Genomic DNA, 13,176 nt, shown 5'->3' on the forward strand with positions numbered 1-13,176 from the left:
CAATGCCGTTTTAAGTGGTTGAAATTCAAAATTTCATTTAGATATACAGTAGATCTATACTAGGATCTATTCCTTTTGGTTGGCATCTACATACCAGATCGGCCAATGGCTTTCACCTGTCCATTTGGCAGATTCAGCTTGGGCAACGGCTTTCCGCTTTCCGTCGGGTTTTCCAGGAAGCCAGTCGCAACAAGCCAGGCGAGGTACTTGCCTAATAGAGCCTCATCCACAGTCATACTATCTGGCGAGTTATTCCTCGTCAGGAGGGCAACAGTGTTGCTGTCGCTCAGCTCGGGCGCTTTCGTGCTCGTGGGTAGGTCATCAACGACAAAGTGCAGCAATGGGAAAAGCGCATTGTCCTGTACTTCAAGAACATGCTCCTCGAGCTTGCGCCGCCAAACGAGGTATTCGATCTGCTGGACCTTGTACCCATAGTGATATAGACCAAGGAGGAGATCATTAAAGCGCACGGCTGGCTGTGCGGCAACGTGCAAAACGGGGAACGTGTTGGTAGGGACGTCTATGGCGGACAGAGCCGTGATCCTTGCGACGTGATCGACGGGCACCATGTTGATCGTGTTGTGGATATCTGGCACCAGACCGAGCTGAATGCATCCCTTGACCAAACGCCAGACAAAGTCATCCGTGTTGGTGACGGCGGACGTTGAATGGCCGACGACGTAGCCCGGGCGAACGATATGTCCCCGCAGGCCGCGCTTTCCAGCTTCCATCAGAAGCTTCTCCGCAACCCACTTGGACTGGCCATAACCCGTTTTCAACCCAGTCCGGGCACCTTCAATATCGTCACTTTCCGGTACACCGGTACGATCGCCATCTGACAGAGAATCTGACAATCGCACGTAATGCTCTGTATCGATATCAGATGTGGAGGAAACGAGCGACAATGCTTTGGACTTGTGTGTGGAGGCGAGTTCCAGAGCGGTAAGAGTGGAGAGGACGTTCGCCGCCCGCAGTTTGGAGTACGGGAAGACCCAGTGCACCAATGCGCCGTTATGCAGCACGGCATCAGCCTGCGTGGCAATTGAATCCCAAACTTGAACCGACAGGCCAAAACGTTCTTCAGCCAAGTCACCTTTGACGACTTGCAGCCTACCGTCCGTGACCCATTTCTCGTCCCAGACATCTCGGCCTATACTGCCCTCCCTCAAGCGGGCCAGTGCTGCAGCTTCGTCCTTTGCCCGAACGAGGCAGATGACTTTAGCGACACGTTCGGGCCGCGCAAGCAAGTCGGCGAGGATGAACGCCCCGAGGAAGCCCGTTGCACCAGTGAGGAAGACCGTAAGCTTCTTCGTGGCGAAATCCGGGGGAAGAGGGGCGTAGGAAGGCTTAAGCTTGGGCAACAACGCATCAAAGTCTTTGGAGTACTCGTCCGCCGGTGCTGGAACAGGCTTCTTCCCACTAACAGGAACTTTGACCTCAGGAGCAGTGTCTTTCGCCAGACCAAAGTCCACCTGGCGGAGCAAGTCGACCTCCTCTGCCAAGCCGGCAATTGTCGGGGAGTCGAAGACGAGCCCAAGGGGGACGTCGATAGCGTACGTCTTGCGAAGCTCGAATATCAACCGCGTGGCGAGGATCGAGTGGCCGCCGAGGTCGAAGAAGTTCTCTTCGAGCGAGATGGGCAGAGAAGGAGTAGGAAGCAGCCGAGCCCAGATATCGTGGATCGTCTTCTGGGTAGGGGTCATATCCGTCGGAGCGGCGGTCGATGCTGCTGCCGCAGCAGCAGCCGTATCCGGGAAGGGCAATGCGGGCTTGTCGATCTTTCCGTTCGGGTTGAGGGGCATGCGCGAGAGCGGGACGAACAGAGAGGGGATACTATAGCTAGGCAGTTTCTTGCGCAGATGCTCGCGTATGTCCCTGATCAACCTCCTATACCTCCTGCTGAAGGACACAGCGCCCTCCTCGTCCTTGGCGTCGACCTCGCTTTCCCACTCGTCGATCCCTTCCATAGGTACAAAATAGCTCACAAGTACCTTCTCCTCGTTCTTATCACGCCGGACGAGGGTGACGTTCTCCCTCACCCCGGGGTGCTGGGCAAGGCAGGTATCGATCTCTCCCAGCTCGATCCTGAATCCGCGGATCTTGACTTGATCATCTGCGCGCCCTGTGCACTCCACGAGCCCGGAGGGCAAGTACCGTCCCAAGTCGCCAGTCCGGTACATACGGTCCCTGACGCCCTTCCAGTAGCGCCTAGCCGGGCCATCGATCGAGTCCCCGAACATCAGTCCCTGGGCAAACCAATTCTGGACAAACTTGGTGCTCGTGCTCTCCTGGTCTAGGTAGCCTTCCGCCAACCCCCCACTGCGGACATACAGTTCCCCGACTTCGCCGACAGCGCACTTTATCTCCCTATTATGCCGGTTCACAACGAGCAGCTGGACGTCTACCATCCCCTGGCCGGCAGGGATCGTCTCCTTCATTTCCTGCAAAGCGGCGGGATGCTCCGCCCGAGCCGGGATCTCGTAGTACGACACCGCGCGCTGGGTCTCGGTCGTCCCGTACATATTGACGATACGGACGTTGGGAGCGAGGCCTTGGAGCCGGAGACAGTCTTTTTTGGTAAGGATATCACCGACGAAGAATGCGTTTCGCAGATGGGGGATCTGGGCACTGGCTTGCGCACTCAGGAGCTGGCCCATGGCCGGTGTGAGATGGGTCACTGTTACACCCGCATCGCGCATCCACTCTGCTAGCCGGCCGGGAGTGCCAATGTCCTCGCTTGTCGGGACCCAGAGCTCCGCGCCCAGGAAGAGAGGAGTGAAGATGTCCCGCTGGATAGGGTCGTGCGCTATGCCCGAGAGCATGGTGTACCTCGAAGAGGAGGAGAGGTTGAAGCGGGTCGCCATCCAGGGGAAGAAATGGGTGAGGGAGAAGTGTCGCCCTCGGACGCCTTTTGGCACACCAGTGGAGCCAGAGGTGAACGAGAGAGTGCCGATCGAGTCTGGGCCTAGGGTTATCGCTGGGTTCTCCCCGGAACGAGGGGCGAAGGGGGCGAGGATGTCTTGTGAGTTGGGGCCTGGTCCGCCGAGCACCGTGGAGGGGGTGAGGGAGACGGCGGGGACTTCGACACGGATGTCGAGCTCCGTGGTGATGTATTCCCTGACTTGGGGGGCGATCTGCCCTGCGCCGGAGAGGACGACGAGGCCGCGGGGTTTGGCGACTTTGAGGTAGATGATCTGTCTTGCTGGGGGATAGGCGGGGTCTGTAACTGTGTTAGGTATCACTCGTGCTAGTGGGTGTAAACGCACCGATGACGGAGAACGTCGCGCCCGCTTTGAGCACCGCTATTACGGCTACGACGAGCTCTACGCTCCTGTACGCATAGACCATGACGACTTCTTCCTGCTGCACGCCTCCTTGGACCAGACAATGTGCAAGGATGTTGCTCGCTCTCCATATCTGGTCATACGTGTACGCGACTCTCTGCTGCACTCCTCCCTGGAGAGGGAGACACTGGACGACGCAGGTCTTCTCCGGGTGGGAAGCGGCGTTGCGCGAAAAGATGTCTGTGATGGCTCCTGCCCAACCGCACCAGTTGAGGTCTGCGCGCGGGTCGGGGAGCACCTTGGACTGTTCCACCGTGAGGAGGGAGATGGAGGATACGGGTGCAAGCGGGTCTGAGGCGGCAGCGACGAGGATCTGGGATAGCTGGGCTGTGAGATGCGCAATCCTAGCCGAAGTGAAGAGCAGCGAGTTGTACGCTACCGACAGGCTCAACTGTGGTAGCAGACTCGCGCGCGCAGAGTCCGCAGCAGCAGACCGAGTGACGTACAGCGTCAAGTCCGTCGTGAGCGTCGTGCTCTGCAAGAACCCATCTGGCGGGCGGTCGGTACCATCGAAGAACCTCACGCGGAAGACACTTGCCGGTGAGTCGGGCGTCACGCTCGGCAAGCGGAGAGCAGCGAGCAGGTCTTCATAAGGCACCGCACAGGCTTCTGCATCGCGTTCCGTGCTCTGTACACGACGTACGACTGACCAGAAGGGGTCGTTAGGTTCGACAGAGATGCGGAGGATGAGCGGGTCAGGCGTGCTGGGCGCTTTGCTGCCTATGAGGAGGTCTGTGTCGCCTGTGTACCTATGTAGGAGGAGGACGAAGGCAGCGAGCAAGAGCTGGAATGGGGTGGGCTGTTCCTGCGTTTCTGGGGATACGGCGACGTCGCCTTCGTCGCCTTCTTGGAAGAGAGCGAGCTTGAGGAGAGCGCGGGATGTTGTGAGTGGAAGGTCGTGTGACTGGACTGCTTCTACGAGGCGGAGAGGAGAAGGACGTGGGTAGTCAGTGGGGAGTGCAATAGAGGGAAGTGACTGAAGACGCGCTGTTGCTTGCTGTATTCGAGTAGACATTGTTTGTGTTAGAGGGGAATGCAAGTGTGAGTGTTGAGTATGTGAAATATATTTATAGGTGGACAGTCCCTGATGAATGGAGGGCGAGTCACGATTCATTCGGCCGATATTCATCCACTAATACTTCTTACTACTTCCTTTAATGGGATTCCAATTCAACTAGTTTAACGATCGACATCTAGGACAATGCAGAAAAGACTGTGAGTACTGTACGGTATGCGTTCTTTGTTTCTTTTGTGAGAGCTAGGATGAAAGAGTGAATGGATGGCGGTTATGAATGATCGGAGATATGAAAAATGAACGAGTGCACAAGCAGGTGTGAAGGAACGACTGTAAGTGTAGGATCTTGTGGAAGACAGTGAGAAGGAACGAGAGCGAGCGAGCGAGCAGGTGAGTGGAGCTGATGGAGGAGGAGGAGGATGCATCCAGAGACCAAAATGGAGAGAGAGAGAAACTGACATCACAGGACGAATCCATCACAAAAGAGGAATAGAAAGAAGAAGAGAAAGAAAAAAGAGAAACGGTAAAGCAGAAATAAAAAGTGAAAAAAGCAGAAATTCATAATGATCATAAGTTCATCCCACGGCCTACCAACCCCAAATCCTCTTCTCCCCCCTCTTCCTCGTCCCCAACGCCCATTCCTCTTCCTCCCCCTCCTCTCCTTCCCCATCAAGCATACTCCCCTCTCTCAACATCCCCGGATCAGAAAAGTCCGGTTCAGGACTCTCCCCCCTCCCCGTCCCCCGATCGCGCTCTCTCTGCCGCTCACGCTGTTCCCGAGCCAGGTGGGCGCGTAACGCGCGTATAGACCGCTGACGCGTTGGCTGCACTGGCGTTGGGCGGCGTTTCCGGTTCTGTGGGGAAGGGGGAGGAGAAGGGGCCAAGAGCGGGAGCGGGGGTGAGCCTGGTGAGACCTGCGCGGGTGTCCTCGGTCTCATCCCGGAGCGAGAACGGCACTGCACTCGAGTAGGGGTGATTACCGGTCTGGCGGGCTCGACGCAGGTCAGCGGGGTGCTGGGCCGGGAGGGCCGGTTGGTGAGCGGGGTTAGCGGGCGGCGGAGATGCGGCGTCGAGCGGGAATGACTGAGCTTGCGGGGAGTTCGAGGTCGGGAATAGGGGTCTGAAGCTAGGAACGTCGGTTTAGGTCGCTGAGGTATGGGGGAGAGGATCGCGCGGTGAAAGTTGGGAGAAGGGGTTTGGGAACGTTGTAATGTCGCCGGTGTGGGGGGTTGGAACCCTGCTGGGAACCCGCTAACCAGTTGCCGTAGGAGGTCGACCGCGCTCTGCCCAGGCGCATGAGCGTCTAGCACCACCCCAGCCTTCCTGGAGCCAAGCAAGCTAGCCAAACTAGGCTTCCTTTCCTTTCCCTCTCGCTCGCGTTCCATGAGCGGGGTAACGATGCGCACTTCTTTGTAGCCATGCTCGACGAGCAGGTCTTCTAGCGACTCGTACTTGCTCGACGTGCCTCTGCGGTGCAGAGGTGTGGGGCGACCGTGCGCGAGCTGGGAAGGGTAGAGTTTGCGCGGGTCGCGGACTGAGGAGGGGGAGGGATACGGATGAGCGGGACGGGAGGGAGAGGGAGAGGGGTAGGAGGGAGCGGTCATGGGCCGCTCACTAGGTTACTCCGGTGAGTGTATGCTCGGGAATGTTGAACGGTTGGGGATCTGACGGACTCGTAGGATGCTGTCGAGCAAACCTCGGGTTGTTGTCGAGGTTGTTGTCGAGGTTGTTGTCGAGGTCGTTGTAGATGTCGACGAGGATGACTGGTGAACGTCGGTGTCAACGTCGATATCGAACGTCGAGTGCCAAGTAGGAGAGCCTTTGTCCTATGTACCACTTCAACAGAAGAAACGCGAGTCGCACATCACACACCGCGCAAAGGCGTGACAGATTCCGCTCTCACGTGAGCAGGCCTTCAACTATTGCACTGCCACTGAGAACTATCTGAGGATATCACGTTGATCTCTTACTGTGCTTGTAGTGCCGCGTCTTGTCGATGTCATGGATAAGGCACTAGACGCTGTTGGCTATCGCTATGCACAACAATGCAATGATGCGATATCGCACACCCCTGTTTGCCCACCTGCCCGTCAACCTCCCCTATCGCCCTCCTTCCCCATCTGCGCTCATCCAACCATATCCCAATCTAGTTTATGACCGCACACTTCCAACACACTCTCCCTCCAATATATGCAGTTCTTCGACCAGCCATCCATAGGAGTAGACGGAGATAGCACCATCCGAACTCCCGCAACGCCGGCTTATCACTCCAGGATTCGACACCGGCGGCGAGCTCCATATAGCAGGTCTACCAAGCTTTTCGTCATACGGCAGAAACCCGTCATCAGGTTGGTGAGACTCGAGGAACTCCGAGGGGGGGATATTATTAACTGAAACATTCCAGGCTCTATGGGCGTTTTTATATTCTCCTGCATGCCGATAACGTCGGTCTCGTACTGTATGCGCGCCTGCCAACCAGCGGCAATATCAATCCCACAACAACAATACACAAGATCGACGATATGCAGACGGTATCAACAACCCGGTACAACGCCCGATGCCGAAGATCTTCTGATCCGCGGACCGAAACCCCGAGCCATGGACGAAAAAAGGAAGTCGGGACTCTATTAAACATCTTATCTGACGCAAAGCCAGCAAAGGCAGGAGTCTGGGCTCTTCGCAATGAATAATGAACTTCAGCCAGACCCCCGAGAGTAACAGGAAAAAAAAGGTTGGGGTTCAACGCCGGTTTATTCGAACAAACGTGCGAGCAAAAAGCGGCTTGAGAACTGATCTTGTGGAAGACCCTGTTTCCCGATTTGCCGAGGGAGGGAGCGCGTGATACCCACGGAGAATGCCGACCGTGAGTGGCGCGACGGCGTTCGCCCTCTGTGCTTCTTGCTGGCCCCCTGCTCACTTCTCAGAGTTCCCGTGTCTTCTTCGGCTACAGAACTTCTGCTAGGCAAATGGACGTATCTGCTGTAACTCAACGCTATCGGTCCACTCAGCTTGCGTGTATTTGACATGCCTGTCTAGCTGGGTTCTGCCTTGCGGTACCAATCGTTGCTGGACCATCTGCACGAGATGCTGCGACCGCTACTCGACTTCTCGAGCTGAACCGCTGAAGGCACCGCTGGACCGCTCAGATCCCTGCCGATCCGCACCGTCTCCCCCAACAAAGTACATCTTCCCAACCGACGACCATCTCCCTCTCCGTCGTTCTCCCAATATATGCACACGGCCCATCGCACCGCGGTATATCCACACATATGGCCAGCACTTGCCTCTTACAATCAACCGCCGACCGACCGGCGGGTCGTTCCTCCCCACCCGGTCCCTCCCGCTCAACAGCGGGTGTTCCTCTCCGCCTTTGCGGGAGAATCGAATCCATAACCGCCTCAACGGTAGCTTGACGGCCCGCAACGCGTTGTGATAACGACCGGGAGAGGGGAGATGACCGTCCCTGCAGCTGGTACCGGCACGCTCGGTTCTCGTATTGTAATAAGGCCTTCTGCTTCATGAGATGACGATCCCCGCTGAACGGCGCAGCTTCTGTTCTTGATTTTCTCGAGCTTGAATCAATCGGCGAGATCGTCGGTGGAAGACCAGTCGAGTCATCCTTCTGGCAATGTTGGTTGAATGCTAAAAATGACCAGCCTGAACTTCGGATGGACGAACGCTGATCACACTAAGATTATTCATCTGTCGTCGCCCAGCAACCGCTACCAGTTTCTTCCCGCGACCAGCGGCTTATCTCAGAACGCGAGATATGGGACATCATCAACCCACCGAGTCACTTTACTTCTGCTCATCATGTTCATGCGCCATTTTCCCATTCCATCGGTTTTTCCAGGTCCTCTATCTCATCTCCCTCTTCCTTCCTTCCTTCCTTCCTTCTTTTTTTCACGTTCACCGTGCTCCCAATGATGCCACTTCAAACCGGGAACGGGCTCTGCTCGCATGACCCGCGAGGCGCAGGCCCGTGTCTCCCGATCCAGGTACACTTCTCTGTTCATCGGGCCGAGAAGGAACCGTTTCGGTGCATGGGTTTGCTTGCCTCAAGAACGGAAAGCTGACGGGAGCAGTGACGGTCCTCTTCTACCTATGATTGTCATCAAGCTTTCTCTATTGACGTTTCTTCTTCTGATTCGGTTGGTATCCAGAACAGACAGGAAGAGAGTTCCATGACTCAGTCTTCGCTGATTAAGATCCCCAGAATGTGAGTCCACGTCCCCATTTGCCGGAATCGTAATGCGGCACCGCACGCGCCGTTCGTCCGGGACATCCTTGGGACCTCAGGGCTCTCTTTCTCACCGTGACCGTGTGGTAGTCGGTCCCTACCAAAGCCGGAAGTTGTTCCTGCATCCAATGGCGGCTGCTGATTGGCTAGTTGCCATCTTTCCACGATCCAGCGCAACCGTGGAGGTGGATGGCGCGAACGGCGATTTCCATGCCCAGAATCCCATGACACTTCCTTGCATGGGAAAACCCAACAACCAAAGGTATGCCGCTGCTTCTAGCCCCGCTCCAGCCCCTTCCGTCTCGAAATTCCTCGGCGTTTGCCGACGCAGGACCAAGAGAAGGCAGTGGGCGATATATTGACGTTGACCCCTTTTGCGGGCGTGCGTCGTTCTGCCGCGGCTGGGGTCCGCTGACACACGCCGCCTGGAATAGGTCCGTGTGGGCTGTTGTGAGCTCTATCAGCTATCCATCTTTGGACGATTTGAATTCCCGCACTCACTTTGAGATCGAAGGCCAGCCAAGCTGGGCCCCTCCTTACGTAGAGCCGGGGTTCTGGCTAAATCGTTCAGGTTAATCCCAGTCCGAGTGATGCATTATGCCAAGCGTGGCGGCAGCTCCAGTACCGTCCCGATAATGCGGCGACATAGATGTGTGAATATGGGCGAGCCGGGTGCCGGTGGGAAAGGCGTCTCATCAGAGGAAGGAGCGCTCAGCTGGAAAGGAAATGGCCGAAAGCACGGTGAGATTGATTCGCCGACACACGTTCTCCTCGGGCGCATCAGCACGGTGTGCATGGTAGAACATCTTGCTGCGAAGGCAGGGAGGTGAATGAATGTCGTAATAAATCACTGCGTAGAAGCGCGGTCTGTTTTTCTTTCGGCCACTTCGAGCTCATCATGAGATGATATTGTCATGCTTCCGCATTCGGGTGCGATGGCAACGTGCTAAATGGTTGCGCGAGACAATGCCAGCGCGTGAATTAGCGCGGCTGGAAAAGGAAAGGAAGTACTGAGGCCGAAGGAGGTGCGCCGCTGATGGATGGATCCGGACTGAAAGGGGCGATCATGAATGGAATGGATTTATGGTCGAGAGAAGGATCCGGAGTGAAGAGAGCAGGGAAGAAAGAAGGTTCGCTGCCTTAGTCGGACACGACGATGGAATTGTGCGTCTGATGGCGGCGACCGATCGTGGGCGACATGAATGCAAAAAGAGAGCAGGTAAATTTAATCATAATAATTGAAGATGGGGGAGATCACGGGAGTTGTCTTGAGGGTGTCGGGTACCAAAGGATTGGAGAGCACGTGCATTAAAGCTCATAGAGTGTGAATATTTTAGTGTGGGTTGATGCCGAGAATGGCGCAGGATAAAGGGGAATGACGGGATGAGCTAAAACATGCTGATGTGGATGATGAAGGAAGCGTGAGGACGATCCGAGTTTTCGGGGTCCTTGACATTCGTTCACTTTTTTTGCCCTGGTCACGGCTCTGTCGGAGAGGGCGGGACCCCTCTGCGTTATCCATACACGGCAACACGGCTCATCCGATCGGGAGACAGGCAGAGTTCACCTCTCTCTCTTTTCTCTCTCCCCCCATCTCGGATACACGCACACAGACCACTCCCGCCAATTCAGTCCCGACGCCGCCTGCTCCACCCACTCACACTCACTTCCCCCCCCTCAGTCCCCTACAAATACCCTCACTCAATGACAGTCTCACTTCCCCGTCCCACACCTCCATCTCCTCCCCTCCTCCCACGCTTCTCTTCCTCCTCACACCATCCTCCCTTACAATAACACACGTCATCCACAACCACCATGATCCATTCCCGGCGCTTGTCCGACAGTGGAGGGCTCACCATCGCTCCCCACCGTCACCCCCACTACCACAAAGAGTCAATACCTTCATCCTTCCCCATCTCTCCCTCCATCTCCGTATCATCCCCGTACTCTAACGTCGTATCTACCTACCAGGCTGCATACACTCCACGCCCAGCCCGCTGTGCCTGGGTAACCCTGCTGACAAAGTCTTCCTATCTCCCAGGAGTCATCACCCTCGCGCATACATTCCGGGAAGTTGGCTCCGCATACCCTCTCCTCGTCATCTGCACACCCCAACTCCCCGCCCGTGCCCGTCGTATCCTCGCAGCACACGATATCCAATGCCGCGATGTTCAGCCCCTCGTGCCGAACCAGGGAGCGTACGAGTGGTCAGGCGCGTTCAAGCGATTCGAGGAGACGTGGAACAAGCTTCGCGTATTCGAGCTTGAGGAGTACGACAGGGTCGTCCTCATGGACAGCGACATGGTCGTATTGCACAACATGGACGAGCTCATGACCATGCCCTTGCCTTCACGCGACTGGGTCGCTGCGGCGCACGTGTGCGCCTGCAACCCGCGCAAGCTGGCGCACTATCCCCCAGATTGGGTACCGAAGAACTGCGCCCACACGAGCATGCACGGCAGGGGCAGCTCGTCGCTGGCCAACCATCCCGATAACAGCCCAACTAGCCCGCGTCCGTATGGCTCACTCAATTCCGGGCTCGTCGTCCTCCATCCGAGCCTCACGACTTCCGAGGCTATCCAAACCTTCCTCCATACCTCTCCCCTTGTGCCTACGTTCCAATTCCCAGACCAGGACCTTCTAAGCGAATTCTTCCGTGGTCGCTGGCGGCCCCTGCCATATGTCTACAACGCCCTCAAGACACTTAGCCAGTGCCACACGCCCATGTGGAGCACCGAAGAAGTCCGTTGCTTGCATTACATTCTGGAGAAGCCATGGGAAAACCGTCAGGGGCTGTTCCATGACATCTGGTGGGAAAAGTGGATTGTGAGCCGGCAGACAGTGCACGAGCTGTGTGGCGAGAAGGACGAGGAGTACGTCGCGCAATACGTGACTGCCAAATAACGCCATCGGGTCGCATATACTCTGGTCCTTCAATCAATCTCCCCTCGACTTTTCGATTTCTCGTTCCAGCACTGGTGCTGGCTCGTTGTATGCACATAGACGCAGGCTGAGGAGCGCCTCTGCGGCCGCAAACTCGCCCGCCGCCGTACATCCGATCTCCAAGAACTTCATCTCACCAACCAAAAGTACGCTAATATCCCGTGATCTCTTGTTTTGTATATTGGTCACCTTGCTTGTTCTCGTTTCTTCCGCACCAGACGATCGATCGTCCCTTTGCATTCGGGCCCGTCTGGTTTGACGAACCATCTACCCGAATTTGGCCCTTGTTCCCCACTTATAGACCTCGTGATGCCCTCAACCTGACACTGCGGACGCATCCCGACCCCATTAGTATTCATGTATGATATCGCGTGCTCTTGTGCGGTATGATAGCCGTATATAGTATACTTCGAACGAATAAGATAATCTGAGAACTCATGCCCACTAGCTTGGAAGGGTCAAGCCGAAGCCGATGCCCTGGGGGAGGTTGCGCAAGAACCCCTAGTGGTTGGTTGATTGCGGTTGACGAGAGTGGGCCAATGGAGAAGACGGTAATGGATGCGGGTTGACTTACGGAGCTGGACTGATGGGGGTTTGACAGGGAAGGCGCGGAGCGGGGGTGATGCGATGGATTGGATGATGGGAGAGGGATGTTGGTGATGAAAGCTGGGGGAATGGAGATATCCTGCGCCAAGGGGGGTAACAGGAGTAAACCAGAAGCGCGTGGCGAGGGTGTCTTTCGGGAGTGGTGCATCCCGGATTAGGCAGGTGGGAAGTTGTTCGCCTGGGATCCGGGGTTGGGCGCCGTCGGACACTGCCGGGAAAGATGATATCCTCGGCTCCGAGTGGTGAGTCGGGTTTGGAAGGGTAAGGGTAGAGGCTGGAAGATGAGCTTCGATTCCTGGATCTGTGGTCGGGAGTCGAGCTGTGATGGGTCGGGTTTGGAGCTGGAGGTTGGGAGGTTGGATGAATGTGGAAACTTTCCGGGTTTGACGACTCGACGTCTTTTCTGAAGTTGGATTCTTCAATAGGCAATATTATTGTCGTTACGATGTTGAATGAGTTATAACTAGCTATAGCATATGTACGCGTAGCAATGACCACAGAGAAGCATTCTCATCGCGAATAGCTTCCGAAATGTCATGTCGTCTTACACGTGAAAAGCGTGACTGTGCGAACGCGTCGCGCCCGTCACGCCTCGATCGGTGCATGCAAACTCCAACCATTCCGAGCTTGTCGCCTCATCCTCCTCTCCTTCGTACCACCACCATCTTCCCCCCCTTTCCCCTTCTTCCCCCTCCTTCGTTCTCTTCTCTTCCATGACGGGGGACTACGTGCTTCTTGCACAAAAGGTCGCTCAGCGCCAGCTGGGTAACGGGGCCAAGGTACGACTTCTGCCTCCTTGCTTGACCGGTTGATGAGACAACGCCCTCCTAGGTGCCCGAAGGGTATGTAGAGCAGCTAGCGAAGTTCCTAGAACAGAGACCGACAGAGATTAGCGTTTGCCTCTTACTGTACCGTCGTTGATGGTGAGTGTACTGATCAGGCGTCGTAGTTCGTCATACACCCGGAACCTGGAAAGACCTGTACGTATCTCTCTCGTCCTTCGGGATACCATATGCCTGATCTCTATG

General features: G+C 56.1%; 5 protein-coding genes across 5 annotated transcripts; 2 read left to right on the forward strand and 3 right to left on the reverse strand.

The window, feature by feature from the left end:
• Positions 1–16: 16 nt before the first annotated feature.
• DACRYDRAFT_96134 (alpha-aminoadipate reductase Lys1p) lies at positions 17–4,359 on the reverse strand (the record flags this gene model as incomplete). The annotated part of the gene is made up of 2 exons (XM_040777349.1): positions 17–3,220; positions 3,267–4,359. The coding sequence occupies 2 exons, from the start codon at positions 4,357–4,359 to the stop codon at positions 87–89; spliced, it is 4,227 nt and encodes a 1,408-aa protein (XP_040626234.1). The 3' UTR covers positions 17–86.
• Positions 4,360–4,695: 336 nt separating this feature from the next.
• On the reverse strand, positions 4,696–5,963 carry DACRYDRAFT_118077 (uncharacterized protein; the record flags this gene model as incomplete). Its single annotated transcript, XM_040770519.1, has 1 exon — positions 4,696–5,963. The coding sequence occupies one exon, from the start codon at positions 5,961–5,963 to the stop codon at positions 4,947–4,949; it is 1,017 nt and encodes a 338-aa protein (XP_040626235.1). The 3' UTR covers positions 4,696–4,946.
• Positions 5,964–6,970: 1,007 nt separating this feature from the next.
• DACRYDRAFT_23905 (uncharacterized protein) lies at positions 6,971–7,511 on the reverse strand. The gene has a single exon (XM_040773453.1). It carries the CDS (start codon positions 7,383–7,385, stop codon positions 7,110–7,112), a length of 276 nt encoding a protein of 91 aa, XP_040626236.1. The 5' UTR covers positions 7,386–7,511; the 3' UTR covers positions 6,971–7,109.
• An 895-nt stretch (positions 7,512–8,406) lies between these two features.
• DACRYDRAFT_23906 (uncharacterized protein) lies at positions 8,407–8,968 on the forward strand. Its single transcript, XM_040773454.1, has one exon. The coding sequence runs from the start codon at positions 8,611–8,613 to the stop codon at positions 8,959–8,961; it is 351 nt and encodes a 116-aa protein (XP_040626237.1). The 5' UTR covers positions 8,407–8,610; the 3' UTR covers positions 8,962–8,968.
• A 1,374-nt stretch (positions 8,969–10,342) lies between these two features.
• Positions 10,343–11,957, forward strand: DACRYDRAFT_23907 (nucleotide-diphospho-sugar transferase). The gene has a single exon (XM_040773455.1). It carries the CDS (start codon positions 10,415–10,417, stop codon positions 11,501–11,503), a length of 1,089 nt encoding a protein of 362 aa, XP_040626238.1. The 5' UTR covers positions 10,343–10,414; the 3' UTR covers positions 11,504–11,957.
• The last annotated feature ends 1,219 nt before the right edge of the window (positions 11,958–13,176 follow it).

This window comes from Dacryopinax primogenitus (genome assembly GCF_000292625.1).
Source record: "Dacryopinax primogenitus strain DJM-731 SS1 chromosome Unknown DACRYscaffold_16, whole genome shotgun sequence".
Classification (NCBI taxonomy): Eukaryota; Fungi; Basidiomycota; class Dacrymycetes; order Dacrymycetales; family Dacrymycetaceae; genus Dacryopinax; species Dacryopinax primogenitus.

Coding starts and splice junctions, on each gene's coding strand:
- DACRYDRAFT_23905 (XM_040773453.1), bottom strand. CDS start 7,385: ATGTCAAATACACGCAAGCTGAGTGGACCGATAGCGTTGAGTTACAGC.
- DACRYDRAFT_23906 (XM_040773454.1), top strand. CDS start 8,611: ATGCGGCACCGCACGCGCCGTTCGTCCGGGACATCCTTGGGACCTCAG.
- DACRYDRAFT_23907 (XM_040773455.1), top strand. CDS start 10,415: ATGATCCATTCCCGGCGCTTGTCCGACAGTGGAGGGCTCACCATCGCT.